We start from the raw sequence: 18,482 nt of genomic DNA, 5'->3' as shown, positions 1-18,482 counted from the left end.
TTGTTCTAAAGTACTATTCTGAATTTTGCTATTTAACTTCGGCATTTTTATTTGTGTCTGAATCTCTGTAGAAATGATTGAGGCGTGCCATGTTCCAGCTACTCCAGAGGAAATATCACGTTTAGAGGAGTTCATCCCGACTAGACTCACTTCTGTCACTCTGCTCCAAGTCTCTGTTACTGTCTCCATGGCAGAGTTCAACCTTCTTCACACACTAATTCCTGTCATCTTGAGATATAAGGTAGGTCCTGAACATCTTGTTTTGCTTCACTCAACAGCTCTGTCTTTATGCTAGTTGCACATTTTCTTAACACATTTAAAAGGGTCTTTACTTGCCTTGAAGGATTGCGTGGTGAAAATCTGTAACACATGCCAAGCAAGACACGTGCTTTCATTCAAGAAAGGCAGACACTGCTTTTGATCCAAATGTAGTAATAAATTATAGATAACACATTAAAAGTCTTCATATTGAAATTGATAACTAAATATTCACATTTCACTTAAGTTACAAAGCATGGCAAAAGTTGAAACCTAAGAAAATAAATTGGATTTCATAAACCCAGAAATATCCAGATCTAGCATTATTTTTAAGTCATGACTGTAAATAATTCAACCAAATAAAATCAGAGTCAAGTTTCCTTTTTAAACTGTAAGGACAATCAGATGACAGCCAGCTTCTCTGGATTTAATGAGTAATCCAGAAGTTAGCGTCTGATCAGCCAAGTTAATTAATGTCTTGCTAATATCTCTGAGACTGTGATGACGACACAACAAATAGGTGGCTTTAGGTTTTAGGAACTGTTCTCAACTCTCCCCTTAAAACATTTAGATTCATGTTATGTGAAGTCAATTAAGTAAAAAAAATCTTTTTTTATTTACAATTAAATAAAAACAGGCCACATTCCTAATCATTTCTAACCTACTCAATTATCAATGGAGAAATCTTTGTTGGCATTATAGAGTCAATCCTCCTTATGATTTTTTTTTGCCATTGGCGATGAGCTTCAAGTCTTTGAGGTTGGAAGGGCTCCTTGCCATTGCCCTAATCTTTAGCTTCCGCCAAAGGCTCCAGTCGGGACTTGGACTAGGTCAATCTGAAACGGTAAAATTACTCTTAGTCAGAAAAAACACTGTATGTTGATGCAATTAATATTACTTTAAATCTGGCAGGGAATTTAATCATAACTGTAGTTATTTGATCACAAACAAGATGGTCTAAAAATTGTTACGCAACACTAAAATCTACAACATTTTCCATACTTGTATTTGAGATAGACTACAATCTCTTTACAAGTAAGTTTATGTTCACCTTTTGTCCAACTACGTATTTGAAGTTTGATTCAAATAACTGTTACTATTACATCAGACTTAATGAAAGGTAGAGATGTTTTAATGTTTCTCTGAGCTCTGCTAAAGGAGATTAATGTGAGAATTGGCTCAGACAGAAATGCAAGGATTATCTATCGTTTATTTTAATCCTTTTTTTCCCCCACCAGGCTACACCAAGACCGGTCTCTGTGCCTGTGTTTCAGCCACTGCACCCACTACCCTCCGTGCAGTTTCAGGTTGAAAGGGTAAATTTTGACCACTCTGTCCCGATGTATGGTCCAGAGCTAGTCAGTACTGTCAGCAGCCTCAGCCAACCCCCAGACAACCTACTCCATCACTGCTACGCACATCTCTACCTCAAGGTGAGTCGGAGAATAGTCAGTTATTCTGAGCAAATTTTACTCTTACCACTTCAACTACAAAAAAAGAATTGATTCATTTGCTTTAAATTATTAATTAAATTAAATGCAAAGAATAAAGGGTATCTTTTAAATGTATTTTGATAATGAAGTCATATGGAATACATTGTGGAGTCTTCATTTTACATATGGTTGCCAGCAGTCTGATAAGTATACATTTGGGGAATAAAAATAATATTCTACGTCAACCTAACAACTATTATGAATATGAAAACACACATTTAGGTGTACCTACACTTAGTCACTTTTACAAAAGAACAGTGATTTTTTTTTCATATACAAAATATCTGCAAAAGTCATGGCTGACTGAACACAAATCTACAAATAATAAATCCAATCTCGTTTTCTTTTAAACTTGTCTTTTCCTTAATCATGTTGCAGTTTCAAAAACGAAACGTTGTGCCTTACCTGAAACTTAACAACATATTGTAATGACATCTATGACCTTTTTATGAACTTGATAGTAAAAGCTACAGAGTGACTTTGCTTCTTCATGACCAGGAGTATATCTATGATTTACTTTAGGATTTCCATCTACCAAACTGTTTCTATCAAGTTGTGCTCCTGCAGAGGGAGAACATGCAAACTCCATGCAGAAAGACCCAGGGTTGGACTCGAACCCAAGACCTTCTTGCTAAATATTTTAACCCCTGCTGATTTTGCAAGTTCACACGCTTACAAACAAAAGAGTGTCCCTTTAACATGGAGAGAAACAATATCAACCAAAAATCCACAATACACAAAAATGCATAAAAGTTAAACATTCATTTGATTGTGAACTAAGTATACGACCTTTTGGTAAAACATGACTCGGAAATGAGTGCAGAATCATTTCTTTTTAATTATGATTTCTTTATTCAAATGGTTTTATATTTAAAAGAACATAATCACACAAAGCATGCATACATATTATGGCATAAAAACCTCAGAAAAATTTAGATATTTTGGAAGGCATACGAGGGGAAAAATGCAGATTAATCTCTGGTCTGTACCGGGAGCTGATTGCTGGAAGTAAAACATCTACTATATATTTTTTAAGTGGGGAAAAAAAAAATTATGGAACATATAAGTGGTTAAGGAAGAGTGGTTTACAATCTGTAAAACACAGTGCACGGCCACTTGCTCCTGCGTATGGAGAGAATTTAGTTGGAGAAAAATATGGTCAGATTTTTCTATAACCCCACAGATTGAGAAGATGTTGCTGTCCAGCCTACAGCCTTGCTGGTGACATTGTGGTCAAATGGATGTGAATCACACACACATATACTGGTCCTGTCGAGAGATAACAGAATACTGGGATGAAATATTCTCTGAGAAAAATAATAGGATATGAAATACCCAGAACACGTAAAACACTCTATGTTCACACATGAAATACTACAAAAATAAGACAAATGCATGGTAAATAGGGCTTTGCTGTAAATGCGATAGATTGTGAAAACGATATGAATTTGGCCTACGGTAGAGATTTGCGCTCTACCGTCCTATCGTCATTATGTCATCACACCTGCCTAAACATGGTTGCTAGCACAGAGACAGCAGAGCTGGAGGAGTTGGTAAAAAATGGTGCTACGTCAGCAATTTGGACTTGGTTCAGGTTTAATAGATCAGAGGTTGAAGAAGAAACCGTACTTTGCAAGATATGTCAACTGACGGTGACAGCAAAGAAAGGTAATACGGGCAGTTTGCTTTACCATTTGAAGACGAAGCACATGCTGGAATATGCTGAGAGCCAGAGGCTGCGCTCGGCTAAAACACCTGTGTGGTTAAGCAACACGGGACGAACCAAAACATTTCCCCCCGCTACCCAACAGCAGAACTCAATTGCACAAGGATTTTCAAAGTATGGCTTATGACTGAAAGAGCAAGCGATGCAGTGACATAACGAGCCATCACAATATACTTGTGCAAAGATCTCAGACTCAGACTTACTTTAATGATCCCAGGGGGAAATTACTTACATATGGTCCCTTTTCATAAAAGACAGAGTTCTAACCAGGGCATTTCAGCATAATGGGTCGTTACGCTGAGAGTTACGCTGGAATTAGGCCGTTACGGTCAGTACGACACGGATGTTTGACAACATAGGAAAGTCAGTAAAGTCCGCTATAAACCTCCTGAACCACATTAGCTAATGCTAGCTTATGTTAACTTGACAAACATCCCCCTTCGAGCTGCACAACGCTCCGCTGTGGGAATACATTCAGAGAAGTAGCAGAACGACACACCAGCACCCCCACCGCCGCCCACTGAAAAAAGTTCTGGTGAGGACCCTGAATAAGATGGTTAAAATGTGTTTATGACTTTCAGGACTATTGTTTTGAACCTGCTTTTAGTGATATTTAAAGAATAATAATTCTAATAATAATAGTAATTTGCAGCATAAAGTGCTGGGTTTCATTATGACTACTGTCTTCTGCAAAATAACTCCATACATTACAAGACAATGAAATTATCTTTGGTTTTTAGGAACATTTTCAACCTGAAATCCCTATAATATACTGCGATATATATACTGTTACTGTCAAGGGATTTGATTTGTACCGTGATATGAAGTTTAGTTCATACCGCCCAGCCCTACTGGTAAACGTAATGCTATCAGCAACTAAACAGCCATCACAAGGTTATGGTATAAAGAGGAACCAGCGACCATAGAGCAGTGGTTGGTGTTTGTGGAGGAGTTTGCTATGATGGAAATACTAATATATGAACTGAGATTGCAAGAAGGCCAATTTGAAATGGTTTGAATATAGAAATAAGTAAGATGTTGCCACCACAACCAAACACAATTGACATTGAAACAGATTTTTAAAAATGTTATCGGTTATCCTTCTACAAAACTGGAAAATGATATGTGTGGTTCGAAGCCGTGTCAAGGCCCAAAGAACTTGTCCACAGAATCAAAGCAAAGAGCACTGTATTGTTTTCTAACATCATCAATAAGAGAGCTTTCCTGATCCATGTGGAGTGGGTTGAGCAATGTGGGCTCCTCCTCATCACCAAAACAAAATGCCTAGCAAAGAGTGTCAGAAACACTACAAAATTTGCAAAGTAACCTAGGGGTGAAAGACCCTGGGACAGAACCCCAAAGAGGGCAGTGAATGGGGATGGCTGAACATTGACAGATGTAATGGCACATGTGAACTTAAAAACAGATTCCTAAAACCTGGAAAACATAGAAGGACATAACCAAAATAATATAAGTGAAATTTGCTGGACTCAAACTGCAGCGGGGGCAGTTGGAATCGAGTGCTGGATGGATTCGGGTTAGCCTACTTCTGGACCAGGAGGCTCTATGAATTGTTTTACATTGAATTACCACATGATGTGTGACATGCACAGATAGAGGATGAATGTACTTGCTTCAGAATGGACTCCCACTGCTTCACCAATCCCTGCCTTATGGTCGCTAGACCAGCTGGCATCCCTAATGACATCTGAGGGCACGTGTAGACTAGAGAACAGAATATTGTACAGTTTCAATATAGCTTCTTTACATCATGGTAACACATCAAAATAAAGTCCACCACAAGGTGGAACTGGGAACTTCAAGGGATAAATTATCATATATACAAAGGAAGTCCTTGGCTTGTAAATACTCTTAAAAATCTTTCCTTGGCAAGTAGAAATATGATGATAGCTGTTCAAATGTGACAATACCATCTATACACAAGTCCTTTACAGGGGATGAAACCATGCCTAGCTCAAATTGCGAATCTAAGGAGTAAACAAAGAGTTATAATGGAGTGGACTAGAGAGAGGTAAAGTGTTGGTGCCCAAAAAGAGTTCAGCTCGCAAACCACAATGTTACTGGAGGTGCTCGTAGGTTTTTCATTTAAAATAACCTATCTCATCAGAATTCTGATGTTTTTGCGTTGTGTTTTCTCAAGATGAACAAAAGATGACTAGTTACAGAAATAATTAGTGTAACAGAGTTATGATTGTCTAAAAGTAGCACAAACAACAGACAGAACCTTTAGAAAGTTGCATTTTTCCCCAATTATATCCCATTTTACACAAAATTGCAGTACTGTGGGACCCTTTATTTTATGTCAGGAATACCTGTTTAAAAATGTTTCTCAAGTTTTCATAGAAATAAAGCATGGTAGCAAAGTACTTTATCCCTTGTATTTTAGTTCAAATAAAATTCAAACAGAACAAAGGAGAACAGTCAGTTAAAGGGTTAGTTCATCTTTTTGTAAAACCAGACTTCATCTAATTTTCGTTGGTCCAGTCTTCCAGGGTGTTTGTCTAGGAGGGTTTTAAAAAGCAGGATGTTTACTGGATGTCTTGCTGGCAGTGCTTATCAAAGGGTCACTGCAGGGTTAACGGTCACCTGGTCAGTGGCTACAGATTCTTGTGACCAATCAGCATCTGGATCTGTTGGGGTTCCAACTCTGCCTCTGGATTTCAGTGGGATCATGACAGGGTGGAGGTCACTCTAGCAGCAATTCACCTAGTTCAGGAAGTGATTTGACAAAGCTTATCTTAATCTCTGTTTTATTGATGCTTTTTGTGACTGCCATGGTATCTCTCTTGAGGGTAGTGTTTAGCTCATTTCTCACTTTTCCAAAATTAGTGGCAAGACCTTAAAATCTCCTGTGTACTTAGCAAGGTCATGAAACAAAACTAGCAAAATTTGCCTTTCTTTTGTTAAATTTAATCTTCAAAGGTTCTCGCACTATTTATGTATCTATTTATTACATTAGGATTTTCTTTTGATATTGCACAGTAACTAGAGTGAAAACATGAAGAAAAAGAGCGTTATTATTTGTTGTTTGTAGTTAATCTAAGACAACATTTGTGTGACTGTCCTCATTTATATAATATAACATTTTTGCACCTCCACTCAGACTCTGACTGTTTGGTCACATGCTAATATCACCTGCCCTTCCAGGGTGTACCCCACTTCTCGCCCATTGACAGCTGGAGATTTTCACCAGCCCCCCATGACCCTGCACGGATAAGTGGGTATAGAAAATGGATGGTTAGGTTAGAATAAACAGATACACAGATTATATTCAAAACATTTTAAGATCTGTAGATCAGTTTTCCAGTTTCTGATAAATTGTAGAATCACTTAGTGATCTCATGACACAAAAGGGACAAAACATGCAGTTTATGTAGCTAATATTGCGAAGACTGTAACTCCATGACTGTATTTACTCCTCTAAGAGTGCTGTTTCATATTAAAAACAAGGTTTGTCACTAAGATAAGATAAATGGTAAAGTTTTTCCATCCCAACATAATAAACCAATAAAGCTAAACAAAATATGAAAAATGGATTTAAAACAAATAAAATTTAAGATTTTTTTTCCGGAAGGGATTTTTATTCAGGGATTCATTTAGAGTCTAGGAAGAATCTTAATTTATTTTATTTCATTTTTTTGCAGATACTGGTCTTACACATTGTTAAAAGATGGGGTTTTCCTACAGATTCTTGCTATGCAATGTATGTGGACTGTGTAGTAATAATAATAGTAATATCATCTTTATTGTCATTGAAACATACATTACAATGAAATTTGTTCTCTGCTTTTAACCCATCACCCTTGGGGAGCAGTGGGCTGCCATGTGCGGCGCCGGGGGAGCAATCCGGGCGCCGGATGTAGCTTAGGTATCCAGAAGGAAGGCTTTGAACCTTGATATCAAACTAAGTCAGAAAAGATAATTTTAAAACTCATCGTCTAAATGGTAAATGGACTGAACTTATTTGGAGCTGTACACTAGAGCCACAGTCACCCAGTCGCACTCACTAATGCACACACATTCATACACCGATACACAGCTCGGTAGGCAATCATGTCGATAATAGGGGATACTAGTTTTGAGGTTTTTAAATTAACCACATGTTGGTATGGTATTGATATGATGGTAAAACCATACAAATATTAACATGCATTCTGTTAGGTTTTCTAGGTTGATCTATTCAACTGTGTGTTTTTAGTCCTGTCTTTTTTTCCTCTTTGACCTACTCCTTGCAGGTTTTTGGGTTCCAGGCAGGCTTAACATGCCAGGACCGCATGGGGAACTTTCTGCCCCTGATCTCCATCATCCCTTCTTTCAGCACAGCAATCTATGGAAAACTCATACAGCTGCCCGCCTTTTGGTGAGTATAGAAACTTTTTTTGTAGAAATTTGTGTGTGAATAGTAGATGTTTCACCTTTTTTAACTGTACTTTGAAAGATACCAACTTCAGCAAAATGTAACTGAGAATTTAAAATTTTGAGTGCAGTAAAAGACTACAGAAATTCCACATTTATTTTAAATATATGCATAACATGGAAAACATGAAATTTAAATGAGAATAAAATGGACCTTAGATCTTAAAATTGTTTAAAGGAAATATAAGTGAAATTTCACCACTAGGTGCCTCTCTCTACCTCGAAAATCTAAGCACCACCAGTTTCAATTTGACATTTTTTGTCAAAAATAATGCCCTGAATGTACGCAAGGATCACAGTGGGCAGCTCACAAGCCCGCCGGGCTGCATTAAACAATGCTAACCGTGTTAGCTGGGCTACTCGCCTCGCATAACAGTAACGCCTGGCCCTTTGCTGGTCAAACTCCAACAATTAAGCCACAATTGTATCATTACTAGGGCTGGGCAAGTTAACGCGTTAATTTCGCGTTAACTCATTAGACTATTAACGGCGATATTTTCTTTAACGCGCGTTAACGCATGTTGCTCACATGCTTTTATTTTGTGAAGGTCTGTTGCTGCGGTGTAGGGGTTTGAATCAGAACAGTAGGTGGCGATAATGCGCCAATAACCTCGCTGTCAGCCAAACCTCGGATTCAGAGTAAGAAAGGTGCTGGCCGGAAAAAAACAAAGCCGACATACAGAAGGCGGTGTTTCCCGCAGGAATTTGCTTAGGCGAGGCGGTGAGTTGGCGAACGGAACAAGTTTTGTGCGGAGCGGAGCGGGGGGGTCTGCTTAGACGCCGTCGGTGAAGTCGCTTCGCGTTTCAAAGCATCCATGTGTTTTTGCCTGTTTTTCCCTGCCATTCACTATATGCACGCGAGAAAGCAACAACAAAAAAACGCGTGTCAACGTCAAATAAACGCAAGCATATCGAGTTAGCAAGCATTTCAGTTTAAAGTTCTTCCAGCATCGAATATGACAGAAACAAGTTAGTTGTAACCACTGCCAAGTTAAACTTTGGTATTGAACATAAAATGGTAATGCTGCTCCCTGCTGTTACCTCAGAAATTGCCTGTTTTTGGTAGATTTTTCCCCATAAAGAGAATTCCCTGTCAGTGGCAATAAGCTTTAATTTATTATTATTGCTATTTTTTGTTTTACATGTTTAAGTTGAGCTTTACACTAAATATGTGTTACTGATAAGTGCTACAAATGTTACAACACTTTTGTTCATATGGCAGCAGAACATTAAAATAAAAGTGCTCTTTACACTACTTTTGAATTCATTCTTGGAGTTTGTAAATACAATGCGATTAATCGCGATTAATCAGGGCGATTAATCGCGATTAAATATTTTAATCATTGCCCAGCCCTAATCATTACATTGAATCAAATCGTCATAGCAACACAAATCTAAAAAGACTTTAACACGAACAAAAACAAACATTTGACTTTATGCTGTTACTCACATGAGCTGATTCTGCTCTCGGAATGCTCTCCGCCTTGGCAACGTGAAGCCAATGTTAATCCACGTTTTGTCTCTTTCCTTATCTGACAACTTCTTTGCCAATGACCGCTGCTGTTTTGTGGTTAAAAGTGGTCCTGATCGTCTGCAAGTGAACATGGTGGTGACATTTTATGGGCAGGGAGGGGCTAGGCCCCGAGTAGCAGCTATTAACATGGACGTACACGTGCAGCCGGCCCGGCTTGTAAACAAAAGACTGGAGAACAACACAAAGATGGTGTGTGACATCATACCATATTTATTTACCCTTAGTTCTTCACAAAACTACTTTTAGTTCTTTCTATCTAAAATAATTAATTATTGGCAATTACTCCTTTAAACAGTTTATACTTTAAAAAATAAACTTGTATTTCCTTACACCATTACCTGCTGCAAAATAATCTAAATTTCTATAGGCTTGAATCTGTAATGAAAGAACTTTTTGGTTTTATGTCTTTATGTTTGATCTTCATTTTATAAGCAAAGTAGCTTTGTAATGTTTTTGCCCATATGGGGCAAAAAATAAATGTGTTATTCACTCCATCACCATTGTCAGTAACCTTCTGTATTTGGGAAACTCCCTCACAAGTTCACCTTGTGCCCTCTCTCTCTCTTACACCTTGCAGTCAAAGTGCCTGTTAAAGCATGGAACCTGTGCCAGAGCACCACCTTGGGAATCTAACCCCCCCCCCCCCCCCCCCCCGTTAGTTTAAATTTAAACATATGAAGAACTGCAGATGGTCTTGACTTGGATACTTTACTGGGAAGGTATCCAGGTTTGAGCCAGTCCTTCAATGTCTGTGTTCTCTACTACTAATAAAAATATATGAAGTCTGAGCTCCACTCTCTCCTAGCTTCACTGTCTCCCTCAAATAGTGGATAATGGAATAAGAGTTTTCCTCTTCTTTACGTATCGATTAGCTGTTCCCGTTTTAAAAGATAAATGTCACAGACTGTTTTTATGAAACTTATGAAATAAAGTTTGATTGTTTATATAGTTTTATATAAAAAAGCAGAGGTAAACAATTTATAGAAACATAATAGACATTGTAAACTCGGTGTGTGTAATATCGCTATCACAAAGGAGGCAATATTTAAAAGGATGCCATATTTCAATTGTCAAGCGTCAACACACTACATATCCATCATTTACTATTTGTCCAGTTGAACGGAGTCTACCTGACCTTACTGCCTAAACCTGATGCAGAGCTTTAGTGGCTGACAAGCTAATACATCCACAAAGTGATGGAGACGTTGTGTTATTGTAATCAAAGACAAAAGCGAGTTAACCATAATTGATATCACTTCACAATTTTCAGTAATATGATCACAATTACACTTTTCTGATATTGTGTAGCGCTAATATAATGTATAGTATTTACTAGCTCTGTTCATGGCCAAAGCACGGTTTGTTTCTCACATTAGTTTCATTTAAGAGTTTGACTTTTCTCTCCACATGCTACCAGTTAAATTGTTAAATTTACCTTCAAGTTGAATATTTTAGAGAAATATTGAATTATGGTTGTTTCACATGATTAGACGATAATAACGGCAGCTTGTTGCACTATGTTAAATATTCATAACTCAGAAACTTCAAATCTGGGTGTGTCCGAATTTAGGGGCTGGACTCCTGCTGGCTTTCTGAAATGAGTTAAAAGCAGGAGTAATTCAATCAAATGATATCTAATATTTATTTGGTTAGTTTATTATTATTATTCTGTAAAAAAAGAAGAAGCTTTGTTTGTGAAATTAAAGCCAGGGTTTAAGTTGTTAAATGTGTAATAAATTAAACAAATGGTATTTGTGCTTAATTTTATTTGGTTGTATATTTTTAGATCTATAAACATATACATTAGTTTGAACTACAAATAGCTGATTAATGAATGAAATGATATAAATAATAATAATAAAACAATAAATTTTAAAGCAAAACAACATTAAGCCATCAGGAATATGTAAAGGGAAAAATAAAAGCCATGCACATTTAGTGGAGAGAGCAAGATCAGCCTTCAGGCTCCATTAGTTGTGCTTAATGCTGTCTCTGTTGCTAGGCAACAGATGGTATGCTAAGGTAAGGGCGGGACAGCCGGTGAAGGCTAGACCGTCCTTATTCATAGCCAATCTCTTCCTTTGTTTGTTTTTCGCGGCCGACGGAGGACCCGGTCTACCTGCCTGGTCCTTTGAAGGATGCAACCACTGAATTTGGACATACCCATTTCAGTTGATGTGACTCATATTTGACCCCTGCATGTCTTATAGGGAAGCAGCTTATCCTGCCTCCTGTATTGTCTGTCACTAAAGTCAAAATCTCATCAACACAACCTCCCCGTTTGCTCCTGCAAGAATGGTGATGGGTAGGTTTGACAGAGTTGAGGGTTAAACCAGATGTCAGCAACATTCCCCAGGGAGTTTGTCCATGTTGACATAATAGCCTCAAACAGTTGCTGAAAATGTATCTGTTGCATGTCCGATGTGAATTTCCCTTTCCACCACATTGCAAATAATCTGCTGACTCTGGGGGCCACTTGAGTACAGTGAACTCCTTGTCATGTTTCAGAAACCAGTTTGAGATGGTTTAAACTTTGTGACAAGATACATTATTCTGCTGGAGGTAGCATATCTTGCTCAAATGGTACTGAGAGGCCCATAGTGCACCAGAAAATATCAATACCATTACACCACCACAAACTGATGAAACAAGGGAGGCTGGATCCAAACTTCCATGTTGTTGATGCCAAATTTGAAAACGCCATCATACACCTGCTTCAACAAAGTCACTGTTAACTGGACAAGGCATACAGCACCATGAGGATCATGTTCTTTGATGTCTGGAGTACATTTAACACAAGTCAGCCTGATTTACTTTGTCAGAACCTCCAGAAGACACAGGTAGACGCCTCAACAGTAGCCAGGGTTAATGACTACCTGTCAAAATGACCACAGTTTTTGAAACAGAAGGGTTGTGATTTACCAGGTGGTCAGCAGCACAGCAGCGCCACAGGAGACTCTCATCAATCCTTTTGAGTCTTTACACCTCAGACTTCCAGAACAAGGCAGACTCCTGTCATCTGCAGAAATATTCAGATGACCACAGCTGCCGGGTCTATTAGACAAAGCTGGTGGACCGCTTTGTGGCGTGGTGTGGAGGTGATGATTATACATTTCAGGAGAAAATAGATTAGGTTAAACATTATCTTCATCATGCAAGTCAAAATGGAGGTGGTGGATGAGTGGAGGGGAGAGAAATACTGTATCTGTTATGTCTACCTGTATATATTATTTGTGTGCGTCCTGAGCCGGTGTCTGTCTCAGAAAGAACAATTCACCACGGCAACACGTGGTGACACTAAAAAAGATTCTTGATCGGCCCAAACTGTTTTTGGTTTGAGCTCGAACAATTGAGACGGGAGCGGGACAAGATGGATTCTCGTGTGCTTGTGAACGCACAAATACCGCAAGAATTCATCTTGCAGGGAAGGTTACGTATCCTCTGGTGTCGTTATGTTTTGAGTCTTCATTAATATTTTAAGTGACCGTTTTTATTGATTTTTGCTAATGGAAACCATATGTTGTCCTGTGAGATCATTGGTGTTTACAGCATTCTACAAAATTCTGTCCTTAATTATTACAAATCTAACAAGAAATGTCTTGTGATTGATTGGCCAAAATTCATTGTAAAAAGTCTCTACATAGATATTGTTTGCACATTCTCTGGATAATGACATGTTTAGCCGGGGCAGTTAGGAGCAAAGCACTTTATTTTTCTGCTTCACGCCAACTTGATCCATTGTCCTTTCCAACTTATTTGTCTCCCTGCAATAATGTCAGTTTCCATATATGCTATTGTAGGAATTAACGTTTTCACCAAATAGCCCAAATATAATTTAAATTATATTTTTGACACATTCTTCTATGTCCAAACTCATCCAAACTTTAGATATGCGGTCATATTTCTTCTTGTTAATTTATTTATGTGTTGTGCTAAAACAATAGCTGGGACAGCTTAATACCTTTAAGGCTACAAACTGATGACTGTACTTTCTCCTTTGGGGTTTTCTGATACCAGAATTTATTGTTTTATTTCTTATGGGAAGTCGTCCAGGTTCTGAAGCAGCAAAGCAGCTCCAGACAATCACACAACCGGCACCATTTTTGCAATTTGTGTGTTTCTAAAAGGCTCTGCTAGATTATCACCACTTTTAACAGGCTGTTTACTGTTCAAAAAGTTCCAATTTTGGCTTCTTAGTCTGCTCAATGTTATCCCTAAAGTCTTGGGGATAATAAAGCTGTTTTATGGCAAATGTGAGATAGGCTTTCTTGTTCTTTTTGGTTGGTTGGAGGTTTTTGCCTGGGCATGCTCCCTTTGTATGCTATTCTTGCCCTTCGTGTTATTGGATCATGAACACTTAGCATAAAGGAGGTGAGTTAAGCCTAGATATCATTAGATATCTACCAGAATGATATCCTTAGATATCATTCTGGGTTCTTTTATTCACCTTTGCCAGACTAATACGTTTAAGACACCTTAAAGCTTTCCTTGCTAAATCCACTCACACAGAATCCATCCACCGATCCACAGATGCCAACTCTCATATGATGAGTTATCATTGTGCTCTTGGAGTAATGTTGGTAGGCTGGCCACTCCTGGGAAGGTTCACCACTTTTTCAGGTTTTTGTCCATATCTGGGTAATTGGTAATGGCTCTCACTTTTCGCTGGAGATGAAAAGCCTTAGGAATGACTTTTTAACCTTTGCCAGTCTAATAGATGTCAACACCTTTGTGTTTCATTTGCTCTTAAATTTGATTTGTTGCATTTTGACATCTTTTATCCCATATATCCTGTTGTCAGACAGGCTCTATTTAAAGGAATGTAGTTATTCAAAGTTAATTCTTGGTTTACCAAGGGGGCAATTACTTTTTTTTACACAGGGCTAGGCTGGTTTGGATAGCTGTTTTTCCTCAGTGAATAAAATCCTTATTTGTAAGCTGTGTTTTGTAATTACATTACTTATTTCTGTCATGAAAATATTTGTTCAGTGATCAGAATGAACTGGAGAAATCTGTAAAGGGGCAATTACCTTTACATAGCACTGTATAAGGTAAGACGAGTGACAGAAATGGCCAAATACACTTAAAAATGATCATGCAGATATTGAGTGTGAAAATTACTTTTTAAGATTAAATGGATCACTAACTGGGAAGTTTTTTGTTGTCCGTTGGTTTACAAAGCTGATCCTCAAGCATTACTGTCATTGTATTTAAATCTTGAGATCCTCATGTTTGTGCATTCAAGTTCTACAGACCCCAGATTCAGTTTTCGAAGGACAGCCACATCTAAACTTTGCAGAACCCTGGTCTGTAAGGACTACAGTTTGGTACTTGGGGTCTAGTGGAGTTCCTTGTGGCTGTCAATAAGTAAGTTATCCTGCACCCATGTCTACCTGTATCAGTTAATTCAAGAGAGGCATAAACCAGGGATACATTCAAATAAACAATCAAGATGTTTGTTACCATACCGCCATAATATATATAGCAAGTTAGTTCTCATAGTAGTAAATCCATCTGCTTAGTATGTGTCATTGTGAACGTATATGTCATTTGTTGAACAGAAAGAAGTGGTATTTTAATAAATTGTAGAATCTTGATAATTTCCCAGTATGTACAAATCGACAGTGAAGGCGTGTATGGGCACCCTACCCTATGGGCAACTCTGTTAAACCTTTTATTCTACATAAATTCCACACCTACTCCTTCACTCTTGTTCCTCCCACGAGAACAGATGGAATGAGAGGGGGCAGTGTATGTTAGAAGTGCCACCTGCATTGATTTCCCTAAAACTTAACCTCACTCTCACTCAAACACATGAGTGCATATGCATGCACACTTGTGCTCACACCATATAATATTCCTTCTTCAGGGCCACCTGACGGCAACACCATATGGAGACTTGCTGTGGCCCACCAACCAACCAACTAACCAGCAGCAGCTTGGTGTGGTTCGTTGCATTGCAGGCCATAATTCAGGGCTGCGCCAGCTTTTATGTGGCATTTTTAGCAGCCCCTATTAGTTGCACAGCTATTTCTGAGGGGATCATTTTTTAAATCTTGAAAGCATGTGGTATTACAGGTGCAGGTTATACAGCATCTGAAAGAGAACTTAGTTTTAGACTGGTTGTATAGAAAAGAATGTTGGTTTTCCCTTGATATCTCATTATTGGTCTTAGTCTATTACCTTGTCCCAGTTAAAATTCCATATTTAGCACTAGCTGTAAGATTTCTTCCTTTTTTATTTGAAGTTGAGAAGTGCGTTACTATGTCTGGACCAGTAGTCTAGACTCTAGATTAGCTTGTGTTGTGATTTATGAAGTCTACTCGAGGTATCTGAGGCACGAGGCTTCTGGTGTGATTGTAATGCCTCATTACTCCTGTTCATAGTTACTCATAGCAAGCTGCTCCTGGTCTATGTCTCCTAGTACAGCCAAGAATTGCATGACAAATGTTTTTCGTGTGCTTGAAAAGAGAGCCAAGTTAAATTTAGAAAAAAACTACATGAGCAGGATGCACTCATGAGAACATGGACTGCGCCTTTGACATTTCTCAGCTAGCCAAATCTGAAGGCAATATCATTAACTAAAAGAAGTGGAATAGCCACCGTGTAGAAGATTTTGGATTGAAAAAAATGGTGCCTTGGGTACTTTATGGAATATTACCATGAATTTTTACTTTTTGCTCAACTTCTGCATTAAAGCACACTTCTGAACAAAAATTGCCAGTGTGGTCTAAAATGTTCTAGTAATAGTTGGTATAATAATAGAAATAAAGAGCTCTATTAAACCCTATTTCATATGGCTTTTTGTAAATGGGCTTAAAGTCACAGAAGCAAGTCCTACAGGGTTAGAGATAGATTAATGACCTGACCTCAGTCTGTCTTTGCTTGGGTCATAATTAACTCCGAGTTGTTGTTCAGCTGTGGGGGCAACAAATAATTATTTAGTTGACAAACACAAGATACACTAAGTTGTTTCTTGTGTTTGGAGGAATATTAAATCGTTCTCAGAAAAGAAAAAAAAGTTTGCCTAAGAAGGCTGAAGAAACAGGAACACACAAAACACCACAAGCAGTCTTTGTGTATAAACAGGTGTCTACTGAAATGTTCGAATGACATATGATGCAATTATGTTCCACGTTTTACTAAAACCTATTTAATGTAAAGAATTGTGAGCTGCAAAGTATATATTTTTTTGTTTCACAGCCTATAAAATATTTTGGCCAACTCTGCAGAAGGGAGTTTTTTCTCTTTTACATCTGGTGTTAGACGGTTTTATTTGGTTTTATGGCTGGTGGAAATCAATGGATGTATTGAGCTATGTTGTTTTAAGGAAATGACTTGAAGAAAAGCAAGTCCTATGTCCTCGGTGATTGACATTCCTCTTCTAATAACCTTTCTATGCCTTTCTTTGACTGTTAAATCACATCAAGAGTTGAGAAAGCAAAGTTGTGGTACAGTAGGATTTGTGTACGTGTACTAATTTTTGTGACATATGGTAGCCTAAGTCAACTTGGGTTTTAATTCAGCACATAGATGTACATTACATCCTGTAATGTGTTCAGGAGGCAGCATTCACCCAATCCAAGAACATCTACTAAATTTTAACTTGACTATAAAATAAATTTAGTCATATACATGAGAGCCAAGATAGCGCACATAAGAACAGCTGGAGATGTTTTCAGTTCGCTGAAAGAGTCTATTAATTCCTGAATTAGTCATCTGAGGATCTGACACTGGAGGGAGGGATAACATTGGGAAGTAGGGAAAGATGGATGGATTATCAGCTCTCAGTGGATTATTATCTCCTGTGGTGTGCATTCCACTTTCCTTCCTCCCCACCTGCCTTCAGCACTACTCAATTTCTTCCTAAAAGCAAGAGAGTGAAAGTGAAATCTCTTATGAGGTACAGAAAACACAGTTGTCTGTAAATACAAACTTTATCTATAGAAAGTGTGTTTTAACCTTTAATGTCTTCAGTCAAAGTTTTCCTCCTCTGCTGGACTTATTGATCAGAGGCAGAAAGTTGAATGTACACTACTCTGTTAGCAATCTGGTACGTTTTTCTTTGACGCCCGATGAACCTCATCATTTTTATTTTCTCATCTTGTGGCCCGCAGCTGTCTGCGGCACTTGATTAAAACATTTCTTTTAGTAATCCCTATGTAATAAACCTGCCTCTTGAGAGAGAGCAAGTGTATACTCGTGTGGTGTTGTGAGGTTTTGTGCATGTATGTATATTTTGTGTCAATTGTGCTCCAGATGTCGGAGGGGTCAGAAAAACAGATAGTTTACGTTTAGTTGTGTAATAATTAATTATCAGTGGATGGCGGTCCAAATTGCAGTAGAAAGATGGTCATTGTTTAATTGTCCCTATGGAATTACCATAAACCACCAGTTGAAGTTTAATGCCTAAAAGAAAAACAGCCAGCAGGGAGGGTTTGTTGATTTTTGCTAGTGTCAGATAGCAGATTATTTCAGTGTGAGGAATCTACTTGCTTTTTGTTCTTTCTACTACTGCTCAGTATATATATTTTTTGTTTATACTACAGACACAATTATTAAATACTTGCTTACACAATTTTTTAAAATTGTAAACGGTTTCTATTATTGTTTACATACTGTAAGTAAAATGCTCAATATCTGTGCTATGCTTTTTACTTCATATTCCACGTCCTGCACGCTTTAACTTCAGTGAAAAGAATGCACCACGGCTAAAAGGCATGCATTTATCTTTGTGGTCTAGTACGTATGTGAATAGTAGATGCAGATAAAATGCCCTCCACACCTACTTGGAGCCTTAGTGAATATAGTTAAAATATGTAAACAGGTCTTTAATTGTAGTATTAAAATACTTAAAGGACAAATAAGCAAAATTTCATTATTTTAGAAAAAAAGAACTACAAAATACTGATATGAAGAACTAAAGGTAATATTTCAGATGGACTATGGTATGACGTCACACCGAATCTCTGTGTTGTTCTCCAGTCTCTTGCATAACTGGGCCGGCTGTACGTGCATGTGAACAGCTGCCATA

The 18,482-nt window shown here is 38.0% G+C and overlaps 1 protein-coding gene across 1 annotated transcript in view; it reads left to right on the top strand.

The window, feature by feature from the left end:
- The window catches only part of LOC118557447 (vacuolar protein sorting-associated protein 13B), a 167,330-nt gene that overhangs the window by 56,204 nt on the left and 92,644 nt on the right, over nucleotides 1–18,482 (top strand). The window contains 3 exon segments of the mRNA XM_036127477.1: nucleotides 72–241; nucleotides 1,497–1,691; nucleotides 7,734–7,858. Of these exon segments, the coding sequence (XP_035983370.1) occupies nucleotides 72–241; nucleotides 1,497–1,691; nucleotides 7,734–7,858 (490 nt within the window).

The sequence above is a fragment of the Fundulus heteroclitus genome, chromosome 3 (genome assembly GCF_011125445.2).
Source record: "Fundulus heteroclitus isolate FHET01 chromosome 3, MU-UCD_Fhet_4.1, whole genome shotgun sequence".
In the NCBI taxonomy this organism is placed as follows: Eukaryota; Metazoa; Chordata; class Actinopteri; order Cyprinodontiformes; family Fundulidae; genus Fundulus; species Fundulus heteroclitus.
The sequence above is the reverse complement of the archived record's forward strand: the minus strand, read 5'-3'. Positions and strand labels throughout refer to the sequence as shown.